At 36.8% G+C, this 25972-nt stretch overlaps 1 protein-coding gene across 1 annotated transcript in view; it reads left to right on the top strand.

Moving 5' to 3' along the window:
• The window catches only part of LOC104467521 (serine/threonine-protein phosphatase 6 regulatory ankyrin repeat subunit A), a 57032-nt gene extending 38357 nt beyond the window's left edge, over positions 1-18675 (top strand). The window contains exons 13-26 of the mRNA XM_010081316.1: positions 2317-2428; positions 3066-3092; positions 4013-4087; positions 5387-5588; positions 7005-7092; positions 7552-7669; positions 8269-8488; positions 9858-9945; positions 10042-10125; positions 10649-10794; positions 10964-11046; positions 11172-11254; positions 13537-13628; positions 17981-18675. Coding sequence (XP_010079618.1) covers positions 2317-2428; positions 3066-3092; positions 4013-4087; positions 5387-5588; positions 7005-7092; positions 7552-7669; positions 8269-8488; positions 9858-9945; positions 10042-10125; positions 10649-10794; positions 10964-11046; positions 11172-11254; positions 13537-13628; positions 17981-18267 — 1705 coding nt within the window. The 3' untranslated portion in view covers positions 18268-18675. The remainder of the gene's footprint in view (positions 1-2316; positions 2429-3065; positions 3093-4012; positions 4088-5386; positions 5589-7004; positions 7093-7551; positions 7670-8268; positions 8489-9857; positions 9946-10041; positions 10126-10648; positions 10795-10963; positions 11047-11171; positions 11255-13536; positions 13629-17980) is intronic.
• The last annotated feature ends 7297 nt before the right edge of the window (positions 18676-25972 follow it).

Raw genomic sequence — 25972 nt, forward strand, 5'->3', positions numbered from 1 at the left:
GTGGGTCCTCAGAAGAGCAGAGTGGAGGGGGAGAATCACCTCCTTTGACCTGCTGCTAATGCTTCTTTTGATGCAGCCCAGGACACAGTTGGCTTTCTGGGCTGCAAGCACACACTGCCGGCTCATGTTCAGCTTCTCATCCACCAACACCCCCAAGTCCTTCTCCTCAGGGCTGCTCTCTATCCATTCTCCACCCAGCCTGTATTTGTTCTTGGGATTGCCTTGACCCACGTGCAGGATCTTGCACTTGGCCTTGTTAAATTTCATGAGCTTGGCATGGGCCCACCTCTCAAGCCTGTCAAGGTCCCTCTAGATGGCATCACTTCCCTCCAGCATGTCCACCACACCACACAGCTTGGTGTTATCGGCAAACTTGCTCAGGGTGCACTCAATTCCGCTGTCCATGTCTCTGACAAAGATGTTAAACAACACTGGTCCCAGTACCAACCCTTGCAGTGTTTAGCTCTAGTTCAGTCTTTAGAAAGCTCTTCTCTTGCAAAATAGATTCCAAGTAATAAGAGATATGATTGCATTTGAATGTACGGCTGCTACCTCAGTGACGTCTTACCTGTGTTCTAGTCACAGAGCAGCATGTAGCTTCATGGTATACTTCACAAAACTTAAAAATTTCACTCCTCTCTGGTATGGATGTTCCCCTAGCTGCTTGGTGGTCCTTTCTGGAATGGTCAGGTGATCCTTCAGTGGTGAGAAGACCTACCCATTCCATTTTTCATTTTGCTTTATGATAACAGATGGTCCTTTTTAGGCAGAGGGCACTTGTGGAAATCATGGATACCATGGGGCAAAGAGACCAATCATTTCATATCAGTATTCTTGAACTCAGAGCTGTGTAGAACACATGCAGAGCTTTCTGGTCTTCTCTTTAAAAATATTCTCAACAGACAATCTAATCACAATGTGCAATGTTGACAAGTGGAACATCATGAAGTCTTTTTTCCCTGCTGGAAGCAAATGATCGAGTGATTCAATATACTAGCAGACAGTTTTTAATCAATTAAGCTTTGGTGAACCTAGACTGGGAGATCATATCCAAGGATCTGAATCCATCTGCCTTTTGTGAAGTACCAGATATTCTGTAGTCCTGTAGTCTTATGGATTAGACACAGTCTTGGTTCTGTTATCCGGTAAAATGGGATGTGCAGTTTCTCAGATCCTGAAGATTCTGCTTAAGGCAGGACATGAGGAGACCTTCATAATCCTAACTGAGAAAACCGAGATTAAGTATCAGAATCATCTTAACCTGTCAATAAGATATCTAAAATCTCTTCTCCTTTCCTATTCTGTTAATTCAAAATTTTAGAGGCTCTGCACAATCCTGGTCTTGCTCTGTGTCTGTATGGATGTTTGGGGGCTCTTATTATAGTCTCATGAATGCATTTGCAAAATAACCTCATGTTATTCTGGGACTGTTCATTTCTCACTAGTCTTTAACCTGTTTTCCTGAAGCTCTTGAACTTGATGTTGTTATCTGTCAGGTAGTTCGGTCTAGCTCAATTTAACTCTTCATTCTCTGGTGGCTGCTGCTTCAGAATTCTCATTCTCATTATTTGTAGGCCTCACAAACTGTTGCTGAAATGATAGACAACATAAAATCATGAATAAGCAGGGTTATTGTTTGGAATTGTTTAGTGTACATGCATTAAGTCACTTAAAAACAGAAAAACAGGGAGGGGGAGCTGACTTCAGTACCCTGTTTTTCATCCTTCTGGCTGAGTGTCTCTGGTTGAAAATGTGCTGATTGTGTTCTGCCTTATAACTTTGTGTAATGAAGGTAAGGAATGGTAGCATATAAGTATGCCAACAACTAAGTGTTTTTACTATATAAATAAATGAATAGATTAGTGTATGGTAGTGGAAGTGCACATGTTCATGACTCTTGGATACACACCATGAAGAACTCAGCTATTTGTTCTCTTCCTTCTGTACTAAGTACAGAAGAATGTGATCCAGAAAAACTTACAAAAATAGTAATCATTTTTATTAACAAAGGTAACTGCAATTGCGTTAGCTAGGAGGAAAATAGCCATGAAATACTTGTCTTAACCAAGTCAGATAATTAAGAGAATGCAGGATGTCTACAGAGAAGGATTCTTTCAGATTTTGGAAGCTTTGTGATTGACCTTAATGTTTGGTGTAATGAGTTAGGTGTCCTCTAGTCCTAAGCAATACTGTAAATTAAATCAGTGTTCCTGTGTGCTGTATTCTGTTTTCCAATTGAATTGGAACAATTTATCACTCAGCATAAAGTTGAAATTCAACATTTAGATATGTGGTTGCGTATGTCAATTTAAATAGGTGCCTGGAATACTTGCTAAGAAACGATGCCAATCCGGGGATCCGAGACAAACAAGGATACAATGCAGTTCATTATTCAGCTGCTTATGGTCATCGCTTATGTCTTGAATTGGTAAGAAAACGTATTATAGATGAAAGCTGTAACAGCTGCTCTTACAGGGTATAATGCAGAGGCCAGGGGATTCCTCCACATTGGTTCTTCATCTGTAAGCTAAGTCGATAGTGGTTTTCAGCCCCTGTGAGGATAAGTATTTAAGCACTTGGTACTCTTAAAATAGGGGCAAGGTGAGGAGCTAAGATGGTAGGTATTGGCTCAAAGAGATAGTACATTCTGAGATGAAGAGATAACTGGTTGAGGATGTGGGATATTAGCTTTGCTTTGTTTCTTAATGTAGAATATGCTACTAATTATTTTCCCGATGGCTGAAATAAAATAACCACAGGTTATCCCACTGAGAAGTGTTAAGATATTTCACAAATGTCATCTGAAGGAGCAAATTAAAATGTAGGATAAAGTAAGGGTGCCTTTTAATGTAGTTCACATAGTTACAGTAACTAACGTCCATATAATAGAATTTTAGATAATAAAGCCTCAGGTAGTTTTTTATTAATCCCTTTGCAAAAATGCATATGTTATTTGATATGCTAATTTTATCTTCTCTGTCTTATACAACTTAGTATTTTTGTACATTTTATACTTTTATATCCACGTGTATTCAAACATGAGTTCTAAATGTTTTTAATTGCAGATTGCAAGTGAAACACCTCTAGATGTTGTAAGTGTATATTATTTCTCACTTCTAAAGTACTACTGTACAGCAAAAGGGAACATGTAATTTTAAAAATACTGCTTATTTTTAGACTCAACCATTTTTTCAATGCATAGATGTATTATTTAATTTCAGTTTCAATTTAGAATTTTAAAACAAAGTTATTTTTAAGCCTTTTTTTTTCCTTAACATTTGTATGACCATGTTATAGAAGTGTGATAATGAAAACTTAGTGATCTGAATGTATTTGGTGTTCTTTAAACACTTTGAATATTTTAATTCTAGTAGTGTACTAAATTAAATATGATATTGAAAAAGACCCAGAATTAAAAGTTTAGAACACATCTCAAAGTAACAAATGGAAGTGTATACACACAGATACTTTAATCCTGTTTCATAATGCTTCTGCCTCTTGGGGTCCATTTCTTCTTTTTGGAAAATGTTGTTCTGTTCTGAGAAACCAGTCCTGCCTTCTGGCTTTTCCTGTTGTTTTCTTGCTGACTTTTCACCTAATCTAAATGCTTACTTGTAGTTTGTTGGGGTTTTTTCATGCTACAGCTGTTCTTACCTATGCTTGTCTTCCCTTTGTATGCATTTCATCTGTATTATTTAATATGACTATTTCAGGAAAAATAATAATTTTACATTAGTTTCTCATTTAATTATTGCATTGTTATGCAAAATTAAACAGTTGTGCTTGGGAGATGAGTATGGGGGGAGGAATTGCAGTCATTGCAATTCAGACTCTTTAAAAAGGTTGAAGGGGATCTACAGTTCCTAAGGAAACTGTAATCCTATATTATTCTTCATATTTTTCTTCCTTTATTTTTCAATCTCTGTGTACTGGAAAATAAAGCAGTTATTGCTGAATGTTTTTAAAGGTGAGGGGGCTTTTTCACTCACTCTGACTTTCTCTCTTTGCTAAGCTAATGGAAACATCGGGTACTGACATGCTAAATGATTCAGACAACAGAGCCCCTATAAGTCCACTGCATTTAGCTGTAAGTATTTAATTCTTTAGTGATGATAGCTCATCTAATTGCAGTTGTTCGCATAGGTTTATTTATTCTGAATTTTTAAAAAATAGGTCAATAACACTAAATGTAATGCAAAAATACATACATAATATTCCTGAATGAGCTATACAGGGCAATTTTTGCATTTCACTCGAAACTTGCTTCATGGAACAGCTTTCATTTGGAATCTTCTAATTAAGATTTACATTACAATTTATACTAATGAAACTTTTAGAAGACTTGTCCTGTAAGTAGTGATGACTTTTTTTATCATCATTTTACTATCATTGTTTAGTATGAGAAAAATTTGTCCTTAATACTTTAAGAAAGATTTGCAGAAAGAGTAGCATAGGAGAGGACTTGATGAAACTGTCTATACAAATATAATCAAAATACAGAGCAACCAGACCAATACGTGAATTTCATCTTTTCACTGGACTTCTAGCAATTGAAAAACCACAATGTACTTTCTGAAAACAGCCTACGTCTCATACAGTATAAATATGTGTATGTGCGTGTATGTATATATAGGTATATATGGCCAAAGTAAACAGTAATTTTTCATACTGGTAAATTAAAGCAGTTAGAAGAGAGTGCTCCTGGAAATGAGTTTTGTCTAGAGGCAGAGGTTATGTATCCATGAGTATATATTTAACATTTATCATGGAAATTACAAAACCATAGTTGTAAATGTTTATTTTCATTACTAACTTTGACTCTTTGTCTTGACACACACCTATGGAGTATTCTCTGTGCTATTTTTTATCCTTGTGTATCCATTATGATTTCTTAACTGTTTCCCCTAGGTCCCTTCTATGTAACCAGTTACGTTAACTGTAGCTATTTGTACTGTATTCTTTTTACTCCCAAATTTTACTGGCTTTTTATTTTTCAAATATTTTCTTAAAAAACCTAACATAAATTAGTTCAGTTTGCGTTAAGTTCCTCGCTTGAAGTAATCTGAGGATGATGTAACTATAACATAAAGCAATGAAACACGCAGTATTCAAAATACTGTTAGTTATACAAATTGGAGACGACGATTTCCTGAAAGTATTTTCAGTTGCTGACTGAAAGGATAAAATGGAAAAAACCTGCCAGCCTTCTTGCTGAAATTGTGGACGTTTTTAAATCAGTCGTAACTATTGTAACTACTTACATGCTGCATCAGTAGCTCTTCCATATGTTAAAATAAAAATACTATCTTCACAGTTTATGTAATCCTGGTAAGAAAGGGAAAAATGTGAAGGATGGGAAAACTGAAGAATTTTCTTATTTTTGTAGGCCTATCATGGCCACCATCAAGCTCTGGAAGTGCTGGTACAGTCACTGCTGGACCTTGATGTGAGGAATAACAATGGAAGGACACCACTGGATCTTGCTGCCTTTAAGGGACACGTGGAATGTGTAGATGTGCTCATTAATCAGGGAGCATCAATCTTGGTGAAAGATTATGTTGTAAAGAGGACCCCAATACATGCTGCAGGTATGTGTTAACCTCTAAAATTTCGGCTTTTAAGTGGATTGTCTTTTGTGTTTAGAAGTCTCTGTCATTAATGTTCTAAGACATGATGTTTAGGAATAGACGATGACTTTTAAGGCATATGCTATGCTGAGAAAGGTGTAACAAAGCAGGTGCAAGTAAAAACCAGTATTAACCCAGTAAATAATTTTGGCTTGAGGAGTGCTGTTCCACGCTGCTCTTGGAAGGGTGCATTGTCCTCGTCCATTTAGCTAGCGAGGCCAGATGTGCTGACAGGTGTTGGTGGCATGTTCCTGTTTCTCTCCTTGTCTTTCACACAGCCCAAACTGTAGGCCCAAATTTAGATAAGTGAATTGTGTTGCCTGTCTTGGCAGTAAAATACTTCTCAAAATGACTGGAGTCTTGGAGAATTCTGTCAGTTTGAGAAGAGACATGAAAACCACACTTTGGTTTTTTTCCAATGATTTAAATTACTCCTGAGTGTTTTCAAAATAACAGCAATCCTTTGCAATATTTTCTCACTGCCTTTCCTAGAAAACTTGTGTAAACCTACCTTTCTCAAAGTCTAGAATTCATACGATATTCTTGCTTGTTTCCTCTCTTTGAGAATAGAGTTATTTAACTTGACATTTATAGTTATGGTGTTAAAGAAATGTTGCCGTAAAAAGAGCATTATGTACAAAACACCATCATTCTAACCACTTAATTAGTTGTCCATGAGCACAAGATGTGTTCTTTTATTTGATTTAACTTCTCCTAACTTCTGTTAGCATTTCTGTCAGCTAGGGAAATATGAATTGTCACTGCTCTCATGTGGACTGAATATAGCAGCTGTACGTCAGAAATAATCTCCCCTCCAACAAGCGAACATTTATCTTGATGAGTTGCATTTAAATGTGATTTCTCAATTTTCTGTTTCTTTTCCTTTTTTTAACTGCTTGGTTAATTACTTCTATGCATTACATTTCCTTCCCCTCTTTCTAAACGTGATTTCAGTTATAATTTCATAACTGTGCACATGCTACGCTTGCTAACAAAATCTGTGTATGATTGGCTAGGTATGTGTTTACCTGTGCCTTAAAACAAGCAAAAATTATGCTAATTACTATATTTAATTAGCCATTCTTGTGGATGTTGTATAAGCATATATTCTAATTAGGGTTAATGTGTGCAACCTTATTTATATGTAAAAGATAAATACCTGTTGGCAATTGACAGCTGGAATCAATTACTTTTAATACCATACAGTTGAGAAGGCCTGATTTCTGAAATGATTTTCTAGTGTTTGTGTTTTTTTGTTTGGTAAATCTGTGCAGTGGGTTCTCAAGCTAATGGACTTCAGTCTGAGCAGGTTACCATTCTGTTTGAGCTGTATACTCAAAGGCAATGTAAAACTTGTATTTTTATGATGTTTTACAGCTACCAATGGCCACTCCGAATGTTTGAGGCTATTGATAGGAAATGCAGAACCACAGATTGCAGTGGACATTCAAGATGGAAATGGACAGTGAGTTTAAATGATACACGTTCTGTTCTTCACTAGTTATTGCATTTTATAAAAGGAAAAACTAAGTATTTTACATTGGTGATTTTTAATTCATTACTTGAAAGGGAGGTGATATTTGAACTAGGAAAAATTAGCTGTGTTTTGCAATAAACATAGTGTTGGTGGTGAAAAATGTTCAGTTGTGAGGAAACTACAATGTGTCTTATTAACCAGATGCTGGAAAAAATGGATTCTAGTAACTTAATCAGGACTTCTCAATTAGGGGATATGAATTTATTTTCTTGAATCTAAAAAGCAAATATGAGTGGCATTCTGGAAGTGAAGATGGTGCTAGAGAAGATAGTTGATGATGGAAATTTTAACAGCGTTGTCCGGAAGGACTGTAGTTGTTATATTTCAGCTGAGTGCTAGTCTGTTAAATTTCCATGTAGATTACACTTTACTTCACTCTCTGTTTAGGACTCCTCTGATGTTGTCAGTTCTCAATGGGCACACTGACTGCGTTTACTCACTCCTTAACAAGGGAGCAAATGTTGATGCCAAAGATAAGTGGGGAAGGACGGCATTACATAGAGGGGTAAGAGAATATTTCTTTTCTGTCCTTTCCAGTTTTATACATATTAATTTCAAATACAGGCTTAATACATAGTGTTAATGAATTTCTCATTAGTCTCACCTTGCCATTCTTAGTTTTTAGTTCTCTTTTTAGTTGCTTTCAAAAGGCTAGCTTTTGCCTGTTTGCTACGTACCATCAGAATTCTTTTGGACTTCTGGAGTCTCTTAATCTTGCTGTAAAGTGTTGACTGGAGAGGTCCCAGAGTACAGCTTTTTTGTTATGGGGTGGGGGTAGTGTTAATGGGAGGAAGAAAACCATGATGCATGCCATATGCCAGAAATTTTTTTTATAGTCTCTGCCAGATAAGACAATTGAATAAGCCCTAGAGTTAGCAATTCATTCAGTGTTATTCCAAGACATTATTCTGTCATCAATATGATAATACATTGCTATGTTTCCAACAGAAAGGCTGTTTCCAGGAATAAAAATAATAACTGTGCTTACTTCGTTGTGACTTAAAAATGTAAGAAATTGCCTGAAGTTTGCTTGCTTTAGTTATATACCTTGGCTTACGTACATTAATGTTTGCAAACTTGCTGCTTCCTGTCTCTGTCTTACAGGCAGTTACCGGGCATGAGGAATGTGTGGAAGCATTGCTTCAACATGGTGCTAAGTCCTTATTAAGAGACTGTAGGGGGCGAACCCCTATACACTTGTCAGCTGCATGTGGACATACAGGTGTTCTAGGAGCTCTCCTGCAGTCAGCTACATCTGCAGATGCAGTACCTGCAATAGCAGACAATCACGGCTACACATCACTTCACTGGGCCTGCTATAATGGTAAAATACACTAAAGTTAAAATACAGGTCTAAATATATTTGTTGATATTGAGATAGAAGTTATAACTACTTATAAAAGCACCATACAGAGTCTGCCCTTTTTCAGTTCATATTAGTCAATGTCACGATATGATGGACATGATATCTTGAGGGAGAATGCATTAAAATCTAATACATAATATGAGGTGTTTATTTTTGTACTACATTTTTGTTATAAACTACCTTCTTGGTTTTATGCCTCAAGGAGTCAGTCTTTCAAGAAATTCAGCCTAGTACCTGTGAATACAAATGTGCCACACATCCCAAAAAAAAAGCCTTCACAGGGAGTCTTGGGAGGAATGGTTTCAGATTAAATCTTTTTGAAACTTCCTTCAAATCAACCTTGATAGGCACAAGAAGCTAAGGTATATAAAAGTGCTTCAATAAGATTTTTTTTTTTCTTCACTGATACTTTTCTTGGATTTGGGGTTGAGGGAGGCCTTAAAAGATAAGAAACTCGCTGAGCTCATTTGCTAAAGATTTTGTCCTGGGTGTTCCTTTCTGACATATAGTAGAGGTTCTCATTTATTACACCTCTGAGTCACATGATAGAGAAAGATCAAGAAGTAAGGGTTTAGAGCTTCACGTTATTAATTATTTTTAAAAGAATAACTAACTAGACTGTCTTCACAGCTGAAGCAACTGGGTAATACAGTGATAATTTGAATGAGAATATTGTCTTTTTTGTCACATTCATAAAATTAAACTCTTACAGCCTGGTCCATTTTCAGAGTGACCACAGTGTCTGAATAAAGCAGAACTGGAATATGCTTGATTTGTAGAATTAAAATTTGACAGGACTTGTGAAAATACAAATCTTCAGACAACAGTGAATATTGAACTTCTTTGCATATATGCACTGAAGATCAAACAGCTAGCTGTACAGCAGCAGGCTATAGAATGTTGAAAGTAATAGTATGATAGGTTGAACATGTTATTTAAGCTTTTGTTATGACTATCAACTTGGCTTTTCTTTGGGTTCAGCAAGACAGCGGAACAAAAATAGCCCTCAAATGGTGGAGATGTTTTCATGTAGACTAAATGGTGAATGTACAGAAAAGATTCAAATGTGGAGGTGTAAAGAACTAAATTAAGTGTTCTGGATGTTCTTCAGACAGCATGAGATCCCTCCTGAATTTCACAGTTTAGTGTTAAATGTCAGTTTGATTTTCAGGATTCTAAAAATATCTTAGTTCCTATTGAATCTAACCACTGTGTCGTTGAAACTTTCAAGTGAACTATTGCTTAATCTAATTTAGATATGCATTTTTTGTTGTAATCCGTAGACCTTTTCCCTTTTTTTAATGTTTAACTTTTACATTTGCTTTAGGTCATGACAGTTGTGTAGAGCTCCTCCTGGAACAGGAAGTTTTCCAGAAAATGGAAGGAAATTCTTTTAGTCCATTGCATTGTGCTGTGTAAGGAAGTGCAAAATTATTCTTCATAGATTTAATTGCTGCATTTAACAAAAGATTTATCATTCTGTAAATAACAGCCTGTTTAATTCATTGTAGGATAAATGACAATGAAGGTGCTGCAGAAATGTTAATTGATACACTAGGTGCTGGTATTGTAAATTCAACAGATTCAAAAGGAAGGTAAGAGTGTAAATGCATAGTGGAAGAATGTTTGTAATGTAATAGTTGCAATGGCTCTGCTAAATTCTGTAATCATTTAGGGTTTTCGTATTTGTTGCTTACATTAATTCTCCCTTCCCCCATTTTTATTCTTTGAATAATTTTTTTTTATTCAGTGCTAAAAATGAATTTTAGAATTTTAAAAATCGTGTTTTGATCAATAAACTTGAATTGGCTTTTTATCATATAGACAAGTTTAAGCATGTTTTAAACTGTATCACTTTGTGGATAGTATTTTATGTGTATTTTATTTTTTTCTGAATTAAATTGTATCTCTGTTACAAAAGACATAGAGGGAGTTACTTGAAACTTGAAGCTGACTTTCTAAAGGCAGCAGTTACAACTCCAGCAATACTGATTTCAAGGGATCAGTGAGAGGGACTGCCCGATCTTTTGTATCTGCAGGATTACAGTCAGCATGCCCCTTTGAATAAAGTAAAAAGCATGGTTGAACATGACTATATTGTCTTTTGATCTGTTGTAGAACTCCTCTTCATGCAGCAGCTTTTACTGATCATGTTGAGTGTCTACAGCTTCTGCTCAGTCACAATGCTCAAGTAAATGCTGTAGATTCTTCTGGGAAAACACCTTTAATGATGGCTGCAGAAAATGGACAGACAAATACAGTTGGTAAACAGAAAGCTCTGCTCTTAAGTTTGTTAATCTTACTGAAGTTGCCTTATAGTTCATGTTCTTGTGGATCTGTTTTGTCAAAATTGTGTTTTCATTTTGCACAAATGTAAGCCATTAAGACTTTAAGGGATATATTTTCAGTTAATACAAATCTTTATTTCCCCAGAGGTGCTGGTTAGCAGTGCTAAGGCTGATCTGACTTTGCAAGACAGTTCCAAGAACACAGCACTCCATTTGGCTTGCAGCAAGGTGTGTGCATAGTCTGATTTACTGATGCTGAGCTTTGTGTTTGCAAATATTGTTACTTTGAAAAGTCATTCAAAGCAACTTTTGAAGAGTATTTGTTATATGACAGATGTTTGTTCTGTGTTAAGGGTCATGAAACTAGTGCCTTGTTAATACTGGAGAAGATTACAGACAGAAACCTCATCAATGCCACCAATGCAGCCTTGCAAACGTATGTATCAGCACTGTGCGTTACAGAGGAGTTTTTGGTGTGTTTCTGCTAAAACCAGAATCTTGCTCATAAAGAGGAATATTTTTTCAGATTTTTTTCCAAATTGGTTGAATTTTGATTGAATTGCTTAACAGGTACCAAGAGGTTAACCAACTTGAAGTGAAAAGTTCTAGTTTTAGTTGAGTGAAAGGGATGATAAGTAAAGTATTGTGATTCAGGGAATCCTGTGTGGAATTACTGCAATCTGCTGAGATTACCTGTAAACCAATATATTTGTGTTTTATCAATTGTCTAATTTTTCAGTTAAAGTTTGCTTCAATTAACAACTCATTGGATGCAAAGCAAGACTTTCTCTTCAAAGCTAACTAGTAAAAAGCCTAGCTGAGGTACACTTTTATTCTTCAGCATACTTTCTGCTAGGAAGAGATACCTATTGCTACTAGGATGAAAGACTATTTTCTGTTAAATGTTATGAAGAATATAGTATTGCTAATGATTTCTGAAGATGATCTCTCAGTAGAATCAAGCCTATTTTGTTAGCCCAATCATAAGGAAAACTTAAAAATGTAGTGGTGTGTCATACTGGGGAATCTGTTTCAGGATGGGCTATTAAAATGACTCTTCTGCATTTTTTTCCTTTTAAAGAATGTATTTGTGTTATAGACAATATTTGACACCTGATACGTTAGCTGAGTTATGTACATGAATTGTTATACTGCTTGAATAATGCTATCACAGACCATTTAGGAAAAAAAATCCCAGAACTTGTAAGCAACTTGTGTATTTCTCTGGCCTTACATCCCTTCTGGAATGTGTCACATTCAAACTCCTACAGTTCTTCCAACTATTCTCAGAGTTCTGCTTGAACTATGGAGTTAAGATAGTAAGACTTCTTCCTCTGCTCTTGCTGCTCACCATGGTGCACCTCAGGCAGCACAAAATAACCAGAAAGGAGGAAAAGGATTCGTTGTCCCATTTCTGGCTTGAAGGGGGGCATATCTTGGGAGGAGGAAAAGCAAAAATGAGAAGGGAACAGAAGTGGGAAAGCATGCTACCACAGGCTCATCTAATTCCACCCACATGCCTTGGCTCATATAGTCTGATCAAGAGATGGGAAAAATAGGTACATATTCCCACCTCCATTAAATGTTTATATAAATTTCAAGATTCTAACAGTTGTTTAAAATATTCCTGGTTTAGCAAATGTTTTTTGGTAACTAAATTGACTTTCTAAACAGCTTTCATCATAAGTAATGGCCTACTTTGTGCCAAGATAAACATTACAATTATTGAACTGTATTTTAATTACAGTGCATTTTTCAGTATATCTGTGGTGTGCAGTAGTTCTTGAATTTTAATACTTTAATATAAGCACCATAGATGCAGCTTCTCCTAATTGTATCTTTTGCATTTCTGGTCTCTAAGCAAGGTACTTGTTTCCAAATCAAAATATAGTTCACAGTTAATTCAGACAATTTTAAGAATCTCAAAATTAATGAAGAGCAATATAAAGCAGAAGGAAAGTAAGCTGATTGTTCTGTTTCCTGATGAGTGGTGGTAGGGTTTTATTTAAGCCAGTGGGAATCAATTTTGAAAAACTGTTGCATTTGAAAAATATATAATTAGAATATTTGAAGTAAAGCTACACTTCTGTCTACACTTGATAGATAAAGTCACCGCAAAACAGGGTTATGGTTAATAGTTTGAGGTTTTGAAAAGTAATCTGTTTTTCTTGCTTTATGCACTATACTGTAAAATAATTTTTTCATTTCTAGTCACAGTGGAATATAGTGGTTTCTAAAAGGCAGATTGACGAAATGCTGCTGCATCTCTTATAAGCATTTACATGCAGTAAAATGACTATCATTCTGCTGTTACTGTTCTAATGATTATTGCCAGTGACATGGAGTAACTCTCAGATGTGATGGTATCTGTTACAACAGTTCAGTGAAGGATTTATCAACAGTAAGGTAACAGATGTTTTGAAATTTTTAACGTGATAAAGTTCATAAGCAGGCAGGTCTCTTCTAGCAGCTCCTTCCTCACTGTGTGGGGCCACAAAAAGAAGAAAGAAAGTGCACAATTGTTACTGTACAGTTTCTTTGCAATAAGAAAAGAGATTTGCTGGTTTTCTCATCTTAGTTATTTATATCTGCAATATTTATATAATGTGTAAGTAACATACCAGTATAAATACTTTAATAATCATTTAACTAGATGCAAGTTACCTATCTTAATATCTTGTTCCAAGGTTTTATATACCAGTTTGCTTGTTTTCACAGACCTCTGCATGTTGCTGCTCGGAATGGACTAACGGTTGTAGTTCAAGAGCTCTTAGGGAAGGGAGCAAGTGTACTCGCTGTAGATGAAAATGGTAAGAATAAATTTGACTTTGTTTTCCCATAAGGAACTGTGGTTTTAAGCTCAGCTCACTGAAAAGCAGTGACCCTCTGGGAATTTCATATGAGCCTTGCAGTAGGTTACCCCATAGAAAAAAAGGTATTGAGTTGGTGATGGGACATTTTAGCAAGGCAGAAGTGTAAGGGGAGTGAAAACTTTCAGAACAATGAGGTCATAGCATAGAAATGTTTGGTTTGCATTGGTAGTTTTATAATGTATACACTATGAATACACTAGCTCTGGCATACTGGAAATGGTCAAAAATGTAATGTAACTTTCAGCTGTTAAGAAGCTGGATTGAGTTGCCATCCGTTTTGTCACAGTAGGTATATTGGCGTTAGTTTTTAAAAGCAAGTATGAAATACATATCTCAGTTACTGGTCTCAAGCTTCTGGCTCTTTATATAGAGTTTTTTGGCACATAGAAGTAAGAAAAAGTAATGCTTTATCGCAGAGAATAAATCCTATCCCTTTTAAGAATAAAAGAAAATCAGATCTACTGACTTATTTGCATATTTTAATTTTAAAAAGCTGTGATCCTCCAAAGCTGTGCTTTTAAGAGCATAAGAGCTCCTCCTGCTCTTACGCCATACCCCAATATGTCTGGAAAGTTCTTCCTCTCTTAATGCTTACTGTGACTTTGTCTATGTGCTTCTCAAATTAACTGCTTAAAGTGACATGGGTAATTTAAAGATCATTCCTTTCCTAAAACAGAGTACAGGGGTAGCTGCTCAATTAAACTTCCTAAAGCGAAAGGATTGGAAAACATACCTTTGTGATGTTTCTCATCACAAGTATGCTAACTGGAGATGCTGTTTGTATTTGTCTGGGCTTTTCACATGCAGCCAGCCAGTCCCTTTTGATCTTTGATGTAACAGAGGTATAGAAGTCACAGTTCTCTGGCAGCCTGGGGATCTAACTGCAACTTGTTTAACAACTTAATTCTGCTACTATTTTAAAGTAACTCTTGAGTGCTACCTAACCTAGTTCCTCACTGTGGTTCTTAACTTTTTCTTTCTAATAGCAATTGTTTTGTTTATAAACTCTTAAGCAGCCTTGAGAATATCCATAATGATTCTTTTTCTGTTGGATGAATGTGCCAGCTTAAAGTACAGTATGTGCAAATTGATGAATACTTCAAGTTGTGAGCAAGCAAGGGAAATTTTCCTAGGATTTATCAATCTGTTTAATAAGAATCTATTCTATAAGAATTTTTTTCTTCATTCTTAGAAGTATTAGTATGTCAGCACTATGTCAGCAGGCTTACTAAACCTGTTGCAAAAGTTTTCTTGATTTCCATAGTGTATCTTCTATATTAAATGGAAAAGCTGGCAGTAGTGATAGCCAGGTTCTGTTTGTCTTTGATTTTAGCATCTACTGCTAGAGTATAAGTGTTTCTAAAGGAAAAAAAAATACATACATTTATTTAATTTTAATCACATAAGAATGTAGGAGAAACTTTGATTCTTTTTTATTAGAAAGGCTTAAAAGGGTACAATTCATGAATTTTGGGGGATGAAAGCGATCTGTTTAGCAAAGCAGACTGAAGAAATAGGTGCTTGAATATTTTGCATCACAACACTGACATTCTTTTACTTCAGCATAGCTCACATAAGTACACTGACCTGCCACGCAAGCTTGGTAGTTCAGATAGAAGTAGGTGAAATTGGACGTATAGTTTGAGTTAGTATTTTACATGGAAGCATGACTTGATACATGGAACACGTAACCAGCAGAACCTCAGCTGGTGTGGAGTGATGATCCCCTTTTTGCCTTTGAAACTGTCCCTTTCTGTAAGGTCTGCATTGACTTTTTTACAAGCAGTCCCTCTGTGTATCTATATCTGTATAAAACAGTTTATAAATAATGTATAAGATATTTAAAACTCTAGATTTGAAGTTCTGCTGCTTTTGTTATAGATCATCTCTTAATGTGGTGAGTTCACTTTTTGAGATGTTTAAGAACTAATGTCTTTGGAAGAAACGTAATCGTCTTGGTTCTCAAAAGATGAAATGCAACTGAAACAGCAAATTAACTGTCCGGTATACTTCCCAAAAGTAGTCATGTTTAGGGTTCATTCTCAGTTCTGTATCAGTCCTCTGTCTTTGCACTGACCACATTAATAACTCTCTGATTTTTCTGTAGAAAAATCATGGAAATTTTCAAGCCCCAGGGGAGGGAGCATCTCTGTGTTTGGGCAGGGGAAGCCCTGGTCGTAAGTCCATTTCCACCACTTGGGCTCTGGTTTTTGTTGTGCGAGGGAGCTGCTTCACCTCCCTCTGCTTCTGTTGCCCTGTCTATAAATGAAGATAGTGATGTATTTTTTTGTCCTGTGAAAGCTTACACAAATACAAGTATAGATTATAGGGAACATTATATGAGAACTGAGTAAGAGTATGTCAGTGGAGTGGGTACCTTTACCAACATCTTATTAAAAGAACACTTAAAGTATTTATACCTATTGTTGTCCTGACATATGAATGGTCAGTTTGCAGTTGTTTAAGGGACAGAAAAATATAATTTGTTCTTATAATTGTAAAATAATATAGACAAAAATAAAGTGGTGGAGGACACAGATCTCAGTCTTTCATGGTGCAAGGGGTTACTTCATTTTGTTTCGTCTAATGCAAGAGTAAAACTGTGATATTTGATTCCTAGTTATGAAAGCCAGAAGCTTAAGATCTACAAATTAATATTAGTATAAATACTGCTTTTAGAGAACTTTTAAAAGAAGCAAGTAATCTGTTTAATCTTTACGTTGGCCTTTAAATGTTTTTTATGATGAACTGGATGCTCAAAGGTAGCTGGTGGCTGCTTGTTTTTCTTCTTTGATCCTTTATAAGATCGTGTTAGTGATAGAAGTGGTGTTGAGTATGGCCAGCTTGAATAAACTTAATGGTTGAAACACTTGCTGGTAGAACGGGCATTGCGTCATTTTCCATACCGTCCTAAGGTCTGGATAGGAATCTCTCATGCAGTTTGCTTTAAAGCCATCTATTTTAAAATACCTGTGTGTGCTCTTTTACCTGGATGTTGTACGCCTTTAAGCTGTGGACTGGGGGTAGTGCAGGACTTCAGACTTCCACGTGTACCTGAGCATGAGTCTTCCTGTTCCGCTTATTGTGAGCACACCTATCACATGCAGTGAGAGATGCTGCCAGGTTGCTACGCGGTGACCTGGCCACCTGCTTCAGTGTGGAGAGAGGTAGAAGGGACTTACTTTGGTCTTGGCAGCAGAATTAGCTGTTATCTGCGGTTGTACTTATGTGACTGCCCTGCTTCTAGAGCTGCTATTGTCATCACCAATTGCAGTGCCTCAGTGTTGCAGAAATACTGAGATCTGTGCCAAAACTTATCTCGGGGGCCTTGCTGAATGATTGAGGCTAAAGCCTGAGACAGGAGGAACGCACGGACCTCCACTGAAGAGAATTTGAAGTATTTTTCTTGACATTTAATGAGTAGAGGCAAGTGCATAGGGAAGGAGGAAGTTGCAAAAGGAGAAATATTGGAGGATTATTAGAGCCAGTTACCCAGAAGAGATTGCACAGCTACGTGACTTGACTGCAAATCATTCCATAGCTCAAGACCTCCTGCATTTGGGAGTTGTCACAGTAGCATCGCCTGACAGGAGTTTGGCCAGAACAGTTGGGCAATCAAGAGATGTAGTTTCTCTCTGCAAATCCTAGTCTACTAATCCAGCTGGCATTTCCTCAAACTTCTGTGGATTTCTTAATTGATATCCCTCAGATAAAAGTTAGACATTGACTTTACAGTTTATATTACTATATATAGTAATAAAGTATAAGTTGATTGAACCTGTATACTCTGCCTTTTCAATTAGCTGGCCTTGAGGCTTTAGCCAGCTTGTTATTGAGGTAGGACAGTTATTAAAATAACTGTGATGAACAGCTATCTAGAAGCTTCTGGATGAAGAAATATTTAACATGTCGAGCTGCAGTTTCTGCAGTGGGTCTCTAGCAAATGCCTTCACCCACCATTGTTGACTGCCACTAGTTGTCTCTCCTCAGCCAAGTGACTTCCTCACCATTTTCAAAACCAAGCTTTTCTCGCTGGCCTAGGGTGTCTGACTGTGCTTAACAAAACAATTACATCTCTCTTCCAAAGCCCACTAACCTGTGGGTTGTTTTTTAACCAAAAGTTAAAAAATTCTAATTGATAATGCATTTAATTTTATGTTTTGGGTTTTTTTAACAATGCAGAACTAAGTAATATAAAATACTTCTGCAGCTGCAAAATGACATGATCTTAGAGAAATTCTTACATTGTCTTTATTTTAAAGAAGTTTTGTTTTTTCTTGATATTCTAGGTTACACACCAGCTTTGGCCTGTGCGCCCAATAAGGACGTGGCTGATTGCCTAGCTCTCATTCTGGCCACAATGATGCCTGTTTCATCGAGCAGCACATTACCTTCCCTTACATTCAATGCCATTAATCATTACACCAACACCTCAAAAACTGTCACCTTCGATTCCTTGCCAATCATGAGGAGTGACCATAGCTCTTACTGTACTTTCAACAACATTGGCAGGGAAGATGGCTACCCGTATACAGAAGAAGATGAACTCAATGACTCAGATTCTGAGACCTATTAGAAGCTACATTTTGTAGGTCTGAAGAGTGCACTGTCGTGCTGGAAGGTCAGGCTTGTGCTTTTGGAAAAAAGCTATCAGTGTTTGAATGCAAAAAGAGGACAAGACCTTTGAGAAGATGTTTTTTTATTGTGGTTGCATATAAAAAATATATCTGTGAGACTCTAGGAGGATTTTTAAGAGCATACTTTGCAGAAGAAGCATAAATTCTTGAATAAATACTTGGAATCCATGGCAAAAAAAAAAAGTCAAAACTGTTTTATTTAACTTTATTTTACCATTCTGTTTCTGGTGCCGGGAGTAATTTCTGCAGACTGGGCACCCTACTTGGTGTAAATGAATAACGCTATTGTACAACACAAAGGATTTAAATATTATCAATAAAACTAAAACCATTTTGAAGGCAATAAATGAGTTTGGTACAGTAGGCATTGTTTGTGCTGCAAATTGCCAAAGGACCAAATAACTTAAAGATTTTTTTAATTGAATATGTTTTTGTGAAAACTGGAATAGGTTATTTGAGAAGTTGTTTCAACCAAACCTTAATTACTTCTGGAAAAGAAGCTTAGATTTGGTTTTAAATGTTGATTATTTTTTTTTTAATCATCTGAAAGCCTTCCAACACTATAAATGTACTATGAAAGAAAGCAAATGTACTTTTAAGTTTTGTTTTTCTTTTAGGTGAAATGAAAATGAACTTGTCATACTTTTATAATACTAAAATTAAACCAGCTAACAAGGTGAAGTCAGGGTGAAAAATGTACAGTGTAGTAAACAAGGGAAGGGGTGGGAGATGTGGGAGGGAAGCAGTAATTGTTGCACAGTTTTAGATTTTTTAACTTGTGGGTTTTGGATTGAGATTTTTTTTTAATTTAAAAATACACAAGTATCTTGGAAACTATGAAACTGCATAAAAAATTCAGATGTTTTGATAACCCTGTTGTGGCTGAGAGTTCTTTTCAATAATTTGTCTACTTCCTTACATCATAAATTTGTATGTAAGATTAAAATTGTATATCCCTATGTTACAAGGGGCGGGAGGTGAATTTTAAAAAGTATATTTCCCTAATAGAGAAAAAAGTACAGTGTCTGGTCTGTGGGAAGAGCTGTGTATCTTTGTTGTGCTCCATTTAGAAAATAAACAGCAAAACAGGTCCCTGCAATGTAGTTCAGACTTGCCCAAATTTTTTTTTTTAAATTTATAACGGACTACTGTGTTTTTTTTAATTGCCTGAAGAATGAAAAACTGACATAAGTAAGCTGAAGTTCTGTCTGTTAAATATGAATATTTACTTTATTTGGCTCTGCTTTAACTATAACTGTTACTTTTCAAGTGAATTTGTTTATGTACATGCAAGGAATCCTTGCATGTCCTGGTAAAGTACAAATAAATTACTACAAAATTATTCCAATTTCCTTTTTATCCTTTTTGTATTGTGAAACTGGAAATCTTTATGATATTGTAAATTATCAGCTGTTTTTCTGAACATAGTGTGGAAACACGGGACAATATTTTGATCTATTTGATAATTTTGTGGGGTTTTTGAAGAATTAATGAGCATGTACATACAAATAGTGACTGCTTGAATACTGTATTTACCTGCACTCTTTCAGTACTTCAAGATTCCTGTATATTTTACGGAGTATAATAAAACCCAAATGTGAGTTCTACTGCTGAATAATGTATTTATCTACTGAGCATTAATGACAGTGTCTCCTTTGTTGAACTGTTAGAATTTATAAAATCTACTTCACAAAGGCTTTGCCAGCATTTTAATTCTAAAATGAAGGTGAGCTTTTTAAATTGAGAGTAATTTTAAATGTTAAATTACTTCATTATTCCTTTAGGCTTCCTTTTAAGTATTACTTTCTTAACCATTTGTGCCGGTGTTCATTGTCTATATATGCAGTGTGCTTCTCTTTGAGCAGAGCTAGGTGACTTCAGGGAGACCGTGATTTCTGTATTTTCTTCCCTCTGAATCTTTCAAAGTATAGGGCTATGTGGGAATGATGTACATGCCTCAGCTGAGCACGCAGGCAGTGCTGAAAAGATCCATATTGGCCTGTCTTGAGCTTCACTTCACCTATTTAAATACAAACGTTGAAGCAGCACAGACCCATTTTTCCTCATACACTCATGGAAAATCTGAATCAGAATGCCAAGCAGCACACTTGTTATTTAAAAGGTAACAACTGCATATTTCTGTTCATTAAACAGTTCAATTTTTGTTGCTTTGAACACTGTGAGAATTTCATTAATAGTAGGCCTTTATTATCTGTGCTAACTTCTATTGGACTTCAAGGTGACCTGTTACCTCAGAGTGTGATGTCTGTAGCCATAGGGCAGTTTACAGGAGAGGACACTCCTGTCTTCTTTAGAGAAATTACCAAGGCAGTACGGACTGAGAACTATTAACATCCACTGTGTGCCTGGGTGATGGAGGAGAAAAAGCTCAGAAGGCAATGGTTTAAAAGTTACAAGATTTGGGTACAGAACACAGGCAAATGCAGTCAACAGTGCTGCTGAACACCTTTATGTTTCCTTATGTCAATCAGAAATTGTGCCTCTCTTTCATTTCATTACTACTCACCTCTTGAGGAAGAAAACTTCTTTGCTGCACTTAATTGCATTATTTTACGTTATGTTTTGTGAACTTTTCAGAGCTAAAGATCTGCCTTTTTTATTACAAATTGTTAATTCCATTTAGGAATTCAGAGTTACATGATTCATGTATCTCATCTATCTCATCATTAGAATTTATTCAGTGAGCTTGTAGATTGCAATTTGCATGTGCTTGGTTGTTCCTATTTAAAAAAACAAAAACTAAAAAAAATCCATTGCTACCTGGCAGTATGGGCAGAACAGTAATTGTGCCTATTGTGACTATTATTAGAATATGGTCTTATTCCAGAAATGGAACGTGATTTGTTTAAAGAACATGCTACTGTGGTCAGAGACCACTTTCTTAATGAGAGGTCAAGGAACAGAAGGTTCCTTGTTTCTCTAAAACAAATAATGCTGTCTATGGCTGATGGGGTTTTTTTATTTTTTTAAAAAGTGTTCATACCTCAGTGGAGGCCTGTTCATTTCCAGGAAAATGATATTGGAGCCTCCATCTTTCTGAAAGAAATCCTTCTCTTTTTGTACAAATGAATAGGGCATGGCTATTGTTACAACCTTCACCCAAAAAAATCTCCTGGATTTTCACCAAGACAGAGCAGTGAGCCTTGGCTGGACCACTGAAGCAGTATATTAGAATAAAAGAAACCCTTTTTATCCTGAGGGAAAAAAAAATTGAATGCACTTACGGAATGTGAACAACCAGCTCTGCCCAGCTTCCTGTGTACTGTGACTTTTGGGATGTTTTATGGGTTTTTCAGTTCTCGAGATAAACATTCTGCAGGAGAAAGTGCCATGTTAATATTAACCTCCCAGGCTGAGCTGTTAGAGTGTAGTGTGGTAGCAAAGATGCTCGATGCTGTTAAAATGAAAAATCAGTCTTCCCCCCCTTCAACCCGAGTGACCCCACTGTGATCAAAAAGATTTTTCTTGTAATTTCTTACAAAATCTTGACCTCCCTGTGTCTCGTGCTTTTTATTTCCTCCTATTACTCTTTATTGCTTCCACACCCATAGATGTCTACAAAATATTGATGTAAACATATTGGGAAAAATCAGAGCTAATAATAGGCACTTTTTAAACTCAGATCTGGGTTGTGGTGGGGTTTTTTTCTGGTTGTGTATTTTCTGGTTTAGAATTAATAAATGTTTGGTTTAAAAAGTTAATACTTAAAAAATAATTACTTCAAAATTCTGGTCCTTTTTTAACATTTACACAAAGGGCACTAAAGATCCCAAAGCTGTTACCTAAGCTGTATGGAAGATCACTAAAAAGGAGCATGAGATCATGTTTACAGATTCTTTGACCCAATAATTCTGGTTTTGAGAGGAATTAGCCTTCCTATCGTGCCCAGAGATTATGTCCATCTAAAGACAACAACTACAGTAATAATCCAGAATGTTCATTAAATCCACAGGTTTTGAGGTAACACAAGTGTTGTTCTGGTAGCTCAGATTCTTTATTACAAAAAAAAAAAAAAAAGTTTGTGGTGACTTTTCTGCTAATCATACAGTAACTGGGTGAGAGGATAAGCCTGCAGAAAGATTGTAAGCAACAGAGAATACTGTTCAAAAGACTGTTGTCTAGCATATACTGGTGAGAAATTTTTTCATGTGCATAATCATGGAACACTTTTAATAGTGCTAGATGTGTCCAGGGATCCTAGACTACTTCATTCCATATTTGGATCAGTGAGGGTCACATCTTAAAAAGTGAAACCTAAATAAAAAGGATAAGTGTTTATGAAAACTGCGGTTCTGGAGAACCGGGGGACATGCTCTTTGGCTCAGTGTACCACAGGCGTCTCCGGTGGCAGCTATAGGAGCAGCAGCAGGAGCTGCCAGGAGGACCTTCCTCATTCCCCACCACTTTGCCTGCTCTGGGGCTCTGCTGATGGTACATGTCCACTTCCCAAAAGAAACGTCATTGTACTTTTCATTAAAAAGCATGGGTTCCTAATAACAGAGAACAAGGAACACTGGTTCCTTGGAGAGAAGGGCCTTTATAATCTCTTAATAAGTAGTTTAAACCATGAACACCACTTCCACAGGTCTGGATTTAAACTCAGCAAAATCTATTTTAATATCAGGAGAAAGTAAGTATATTCTTTAAGTTGGTCCAGTAAATGTGTATAAATCCTTAAATCTAAGATTGACTGGTAGTTATTGCCTCTCATAGTAATCTCAGTGGTTTGTGAGGACTTCCTTATATATCCTTTTATATGCTGTAGAAGCTGATGGGACAGTTGGAGAAGAATTCCTTCAGATTAGGGTTAAAACCCTTTTTTTTATAAATTAGTAGCTGTGACTCTGAATTGGTCAGGATAGTAATTTATAAAACATAGGTCTCCTTTGCAGAATGAAACTTGAGATCTTTAAATGTGAAGAGACACAATACAGGTCTCTTTGTTAAGCTGATAGTAGCATTGACTTTTCTATTTTTCTGGAGTCCTTTTCTCACTATAATATCAATAAGTTTTGAAGAATGTTAAGTGCAAAGGAACCACCGTGCATCAATTTGAAACGGCAAAACAATTGGTCATTTTTAAGAAAATATCCTATTATATTTATAGTGTTCTATAAGCCTTATCACAAAAATCTTTGTTTTACTGTTTAACAGGAGAAGCAAATGCCTGGCTGGACGTTGTAAATGTCACCCAGGCCTCTAGTCTGACCTGTGTATCCTCACCTACTGAGAGAAAAACTGTCTGAAATGGCAGCCTTGGAAAGAGCGTTTCTTTCAGTTGTTCTGTGAGTGTTTTGGTTTCCTTTCCCTGGGGAAAAAATAGTTACGGATGTGACTAAAATTTTCAAGCTGTGGTGTTTTTCCTGGATCTGCAACTGATCTCACAACTGAATGTTCCTGACAGGGGAAGAAGACAAATGTGGGACTTGAAGATTTCTTGCAACTCTTTCCAACTCAGTATCCCAGTCTCTTTAGCACTGTTATTTGTCTTCAAATAAAGCAGCATCTAAACTATACATGCTTCCCCGGTGCTGTGTGTTATTTTCAATGAGGATAAACTGAGCTCCCTCCATTCCATGCTACATTTTAGCAATTTTCGAGTTGAGGCTGGGAAAGGAATCTTGGGAGTATGTCACCCTGTAACTGTAAACGCAGTTGAATAACATGGAACCTAAAGAGCCTTTCAAGCTGTCTTAATATTGTTAGTGTCACTAAATATTTAAGAAGAGAAAAACACCTTACATTCTCTTTTTTCATTAAAATTGCAACAGAAGCAACCAGAAATTTTTCTATTCAGGTTCACAACAGAACAAAACAAACCCCTGCTTCCAAGGCTTGTCAAATGAAAGATGTGTAGGTTTTCTTCTCATTGTACCTGGGAGTTGACTTAGTTCACAAAGCTTAAGATGCTGAAATCTCAGATGCTCTTTTATGTTAAAAGAATGTACTAGGTACCTTAAATAGTTTTAAAGCAAAATATAAGGATTCATGTCCTATCCTGTCCTGTTATTTCCTATCCCTTGCCAAACTCAGGCGGTCTGCATAGTTTTCTTAAAAGTCTTTCTAAGAATCTTTTAACTTCTTACTGAACTCAGCCTTTCTAATATCTCCTACCAAGAGTTTGTTTGATCTGTGAGTACCACTAACTATTGTCTCCGTCTTCTGACCTGTGTTGCCTACACCCGCTCTCCCAGTGGAGGGAGGAAGGAGAGCACAGTGAACCTCCAAAGTACTTCCATTGCTGTTGACCATTAAAAACTTGATGGAGAGATAACTCCCACTTCAACGTATGAAAATTTGGACTTTTCAGGAATGGCATTTGTCACCACTTTTGGTTTGTTTGGTTTTTTTAACTATGTAAATGGAGGAGAAGGGAGTAGTTCTTCCTAGCCACTGGACCTGCGTGTGTGCCACAGTGGTGGTAAGGCATTGTTCAGGTCCTCTTTCTGTAACAGTTATGAAAATGTTTTTTTCTTCAGTTTGCTCTTTTATTCACTTTAGATGGTATATCTGAAGCAGCCAAAGCGGGCAGTCAGTTTTTTGTGTTGGTCCTCTTGGGTCTTCTGTGATGATGGGGTGTTCGTTAAATACCTGATGCCACAAGACAGGTCACAGCCTGGGCAAGGCTGTGCTGTGCCTTGTGAGGATGGCCTCCTTACTTCTGTGTTGATCGTAGGAGGGTCTTGAAGCTCAGTCACTTCATTTCACCTGTAGAGATCTGCCTACATAAGCTCACTTCTGCATTGTGAAGATCTCTGATCTGAACAGATTGTCCCAGTCTGTTACCAGTTCAGCCTGTTCATGTGCCTCACAGCAACTTAACTCCAATGTCCTGTTTGCCAAATGTTCCTTTGGTGTGCTTTCTGGTGTTTTCTCTCGCTGTCATCAGAGTATCTCCACATCCACCTGGAAAACTCACTGGCCATGTGAATCCCAAAGCAGCAGATCCCTCATGGAGAAACCCCCATCACCTCTGCCCCCTACCTGGACAGTTTCTATCATTGTCTTCCCCTTCCCAGGGGCAGTGTCAAAGCCCTTTAAAGACATCATCCCCTGCTGTCTGTCTTGGACAGGATTTTCCTTTGGGTCCAGTACAAATTTCAAAATCCTGATTTCGCTTAAGTCAACAGACCAAGTGACTTAAAGCTGTTCTAGACTTAAGCTGCACTTCCCATATGTCAGAAGATCCTTGTGTTCTGGTTTGGTTTTGTTGCACTCAGCGGGAAAATGTTCAGGAAGCTTTAATAAAACTGCTCATATACATTGAATAGATACTAGATGATGGGCTGCCTTACAGTGTTACAAGTCTGTGTGAACAATTAGCCTTGCTGAAGGATGTTACAAGTCTGTCTGTGTGAACAATTAGCCTTGCTGAAGGCTTCTCACACCGCCTCAGTAAATGGTCTGTAGCTTCACTCACGTGAACACTGCCTGTTTGGGAGCGGTGCTGCCTTCAGCAGGGCAGTGCTGGGATTGCAGTTCCTGCGGGGACTGCCAAAACCTGCTGATCGGTGGCGGTGAGTGTCATAGGTTACTGCCTGCTCACCCTGCTTCACCATACATACACCCATTGTCACTCAAAGATTGGGATGGTGGTGGGTGAAGTTACTTATTGGTAATTCT

The sequence above is a fragment of the Pterocles gutturalis genome, unplaced genomic scaffold, assembly GCF_000699245.1.
Source record: "Pterocles gutturalis isolate BGI_N339 unplaced genomic scaffold, ASM69924v1 scaffold17544, whole genome shotgun sequence".
NCBI lineage: Eukaryota > Metazoa > Chordata > Aves > Pterocliformes > Pteroclidae > Pterocles > Pterocles gutturalis.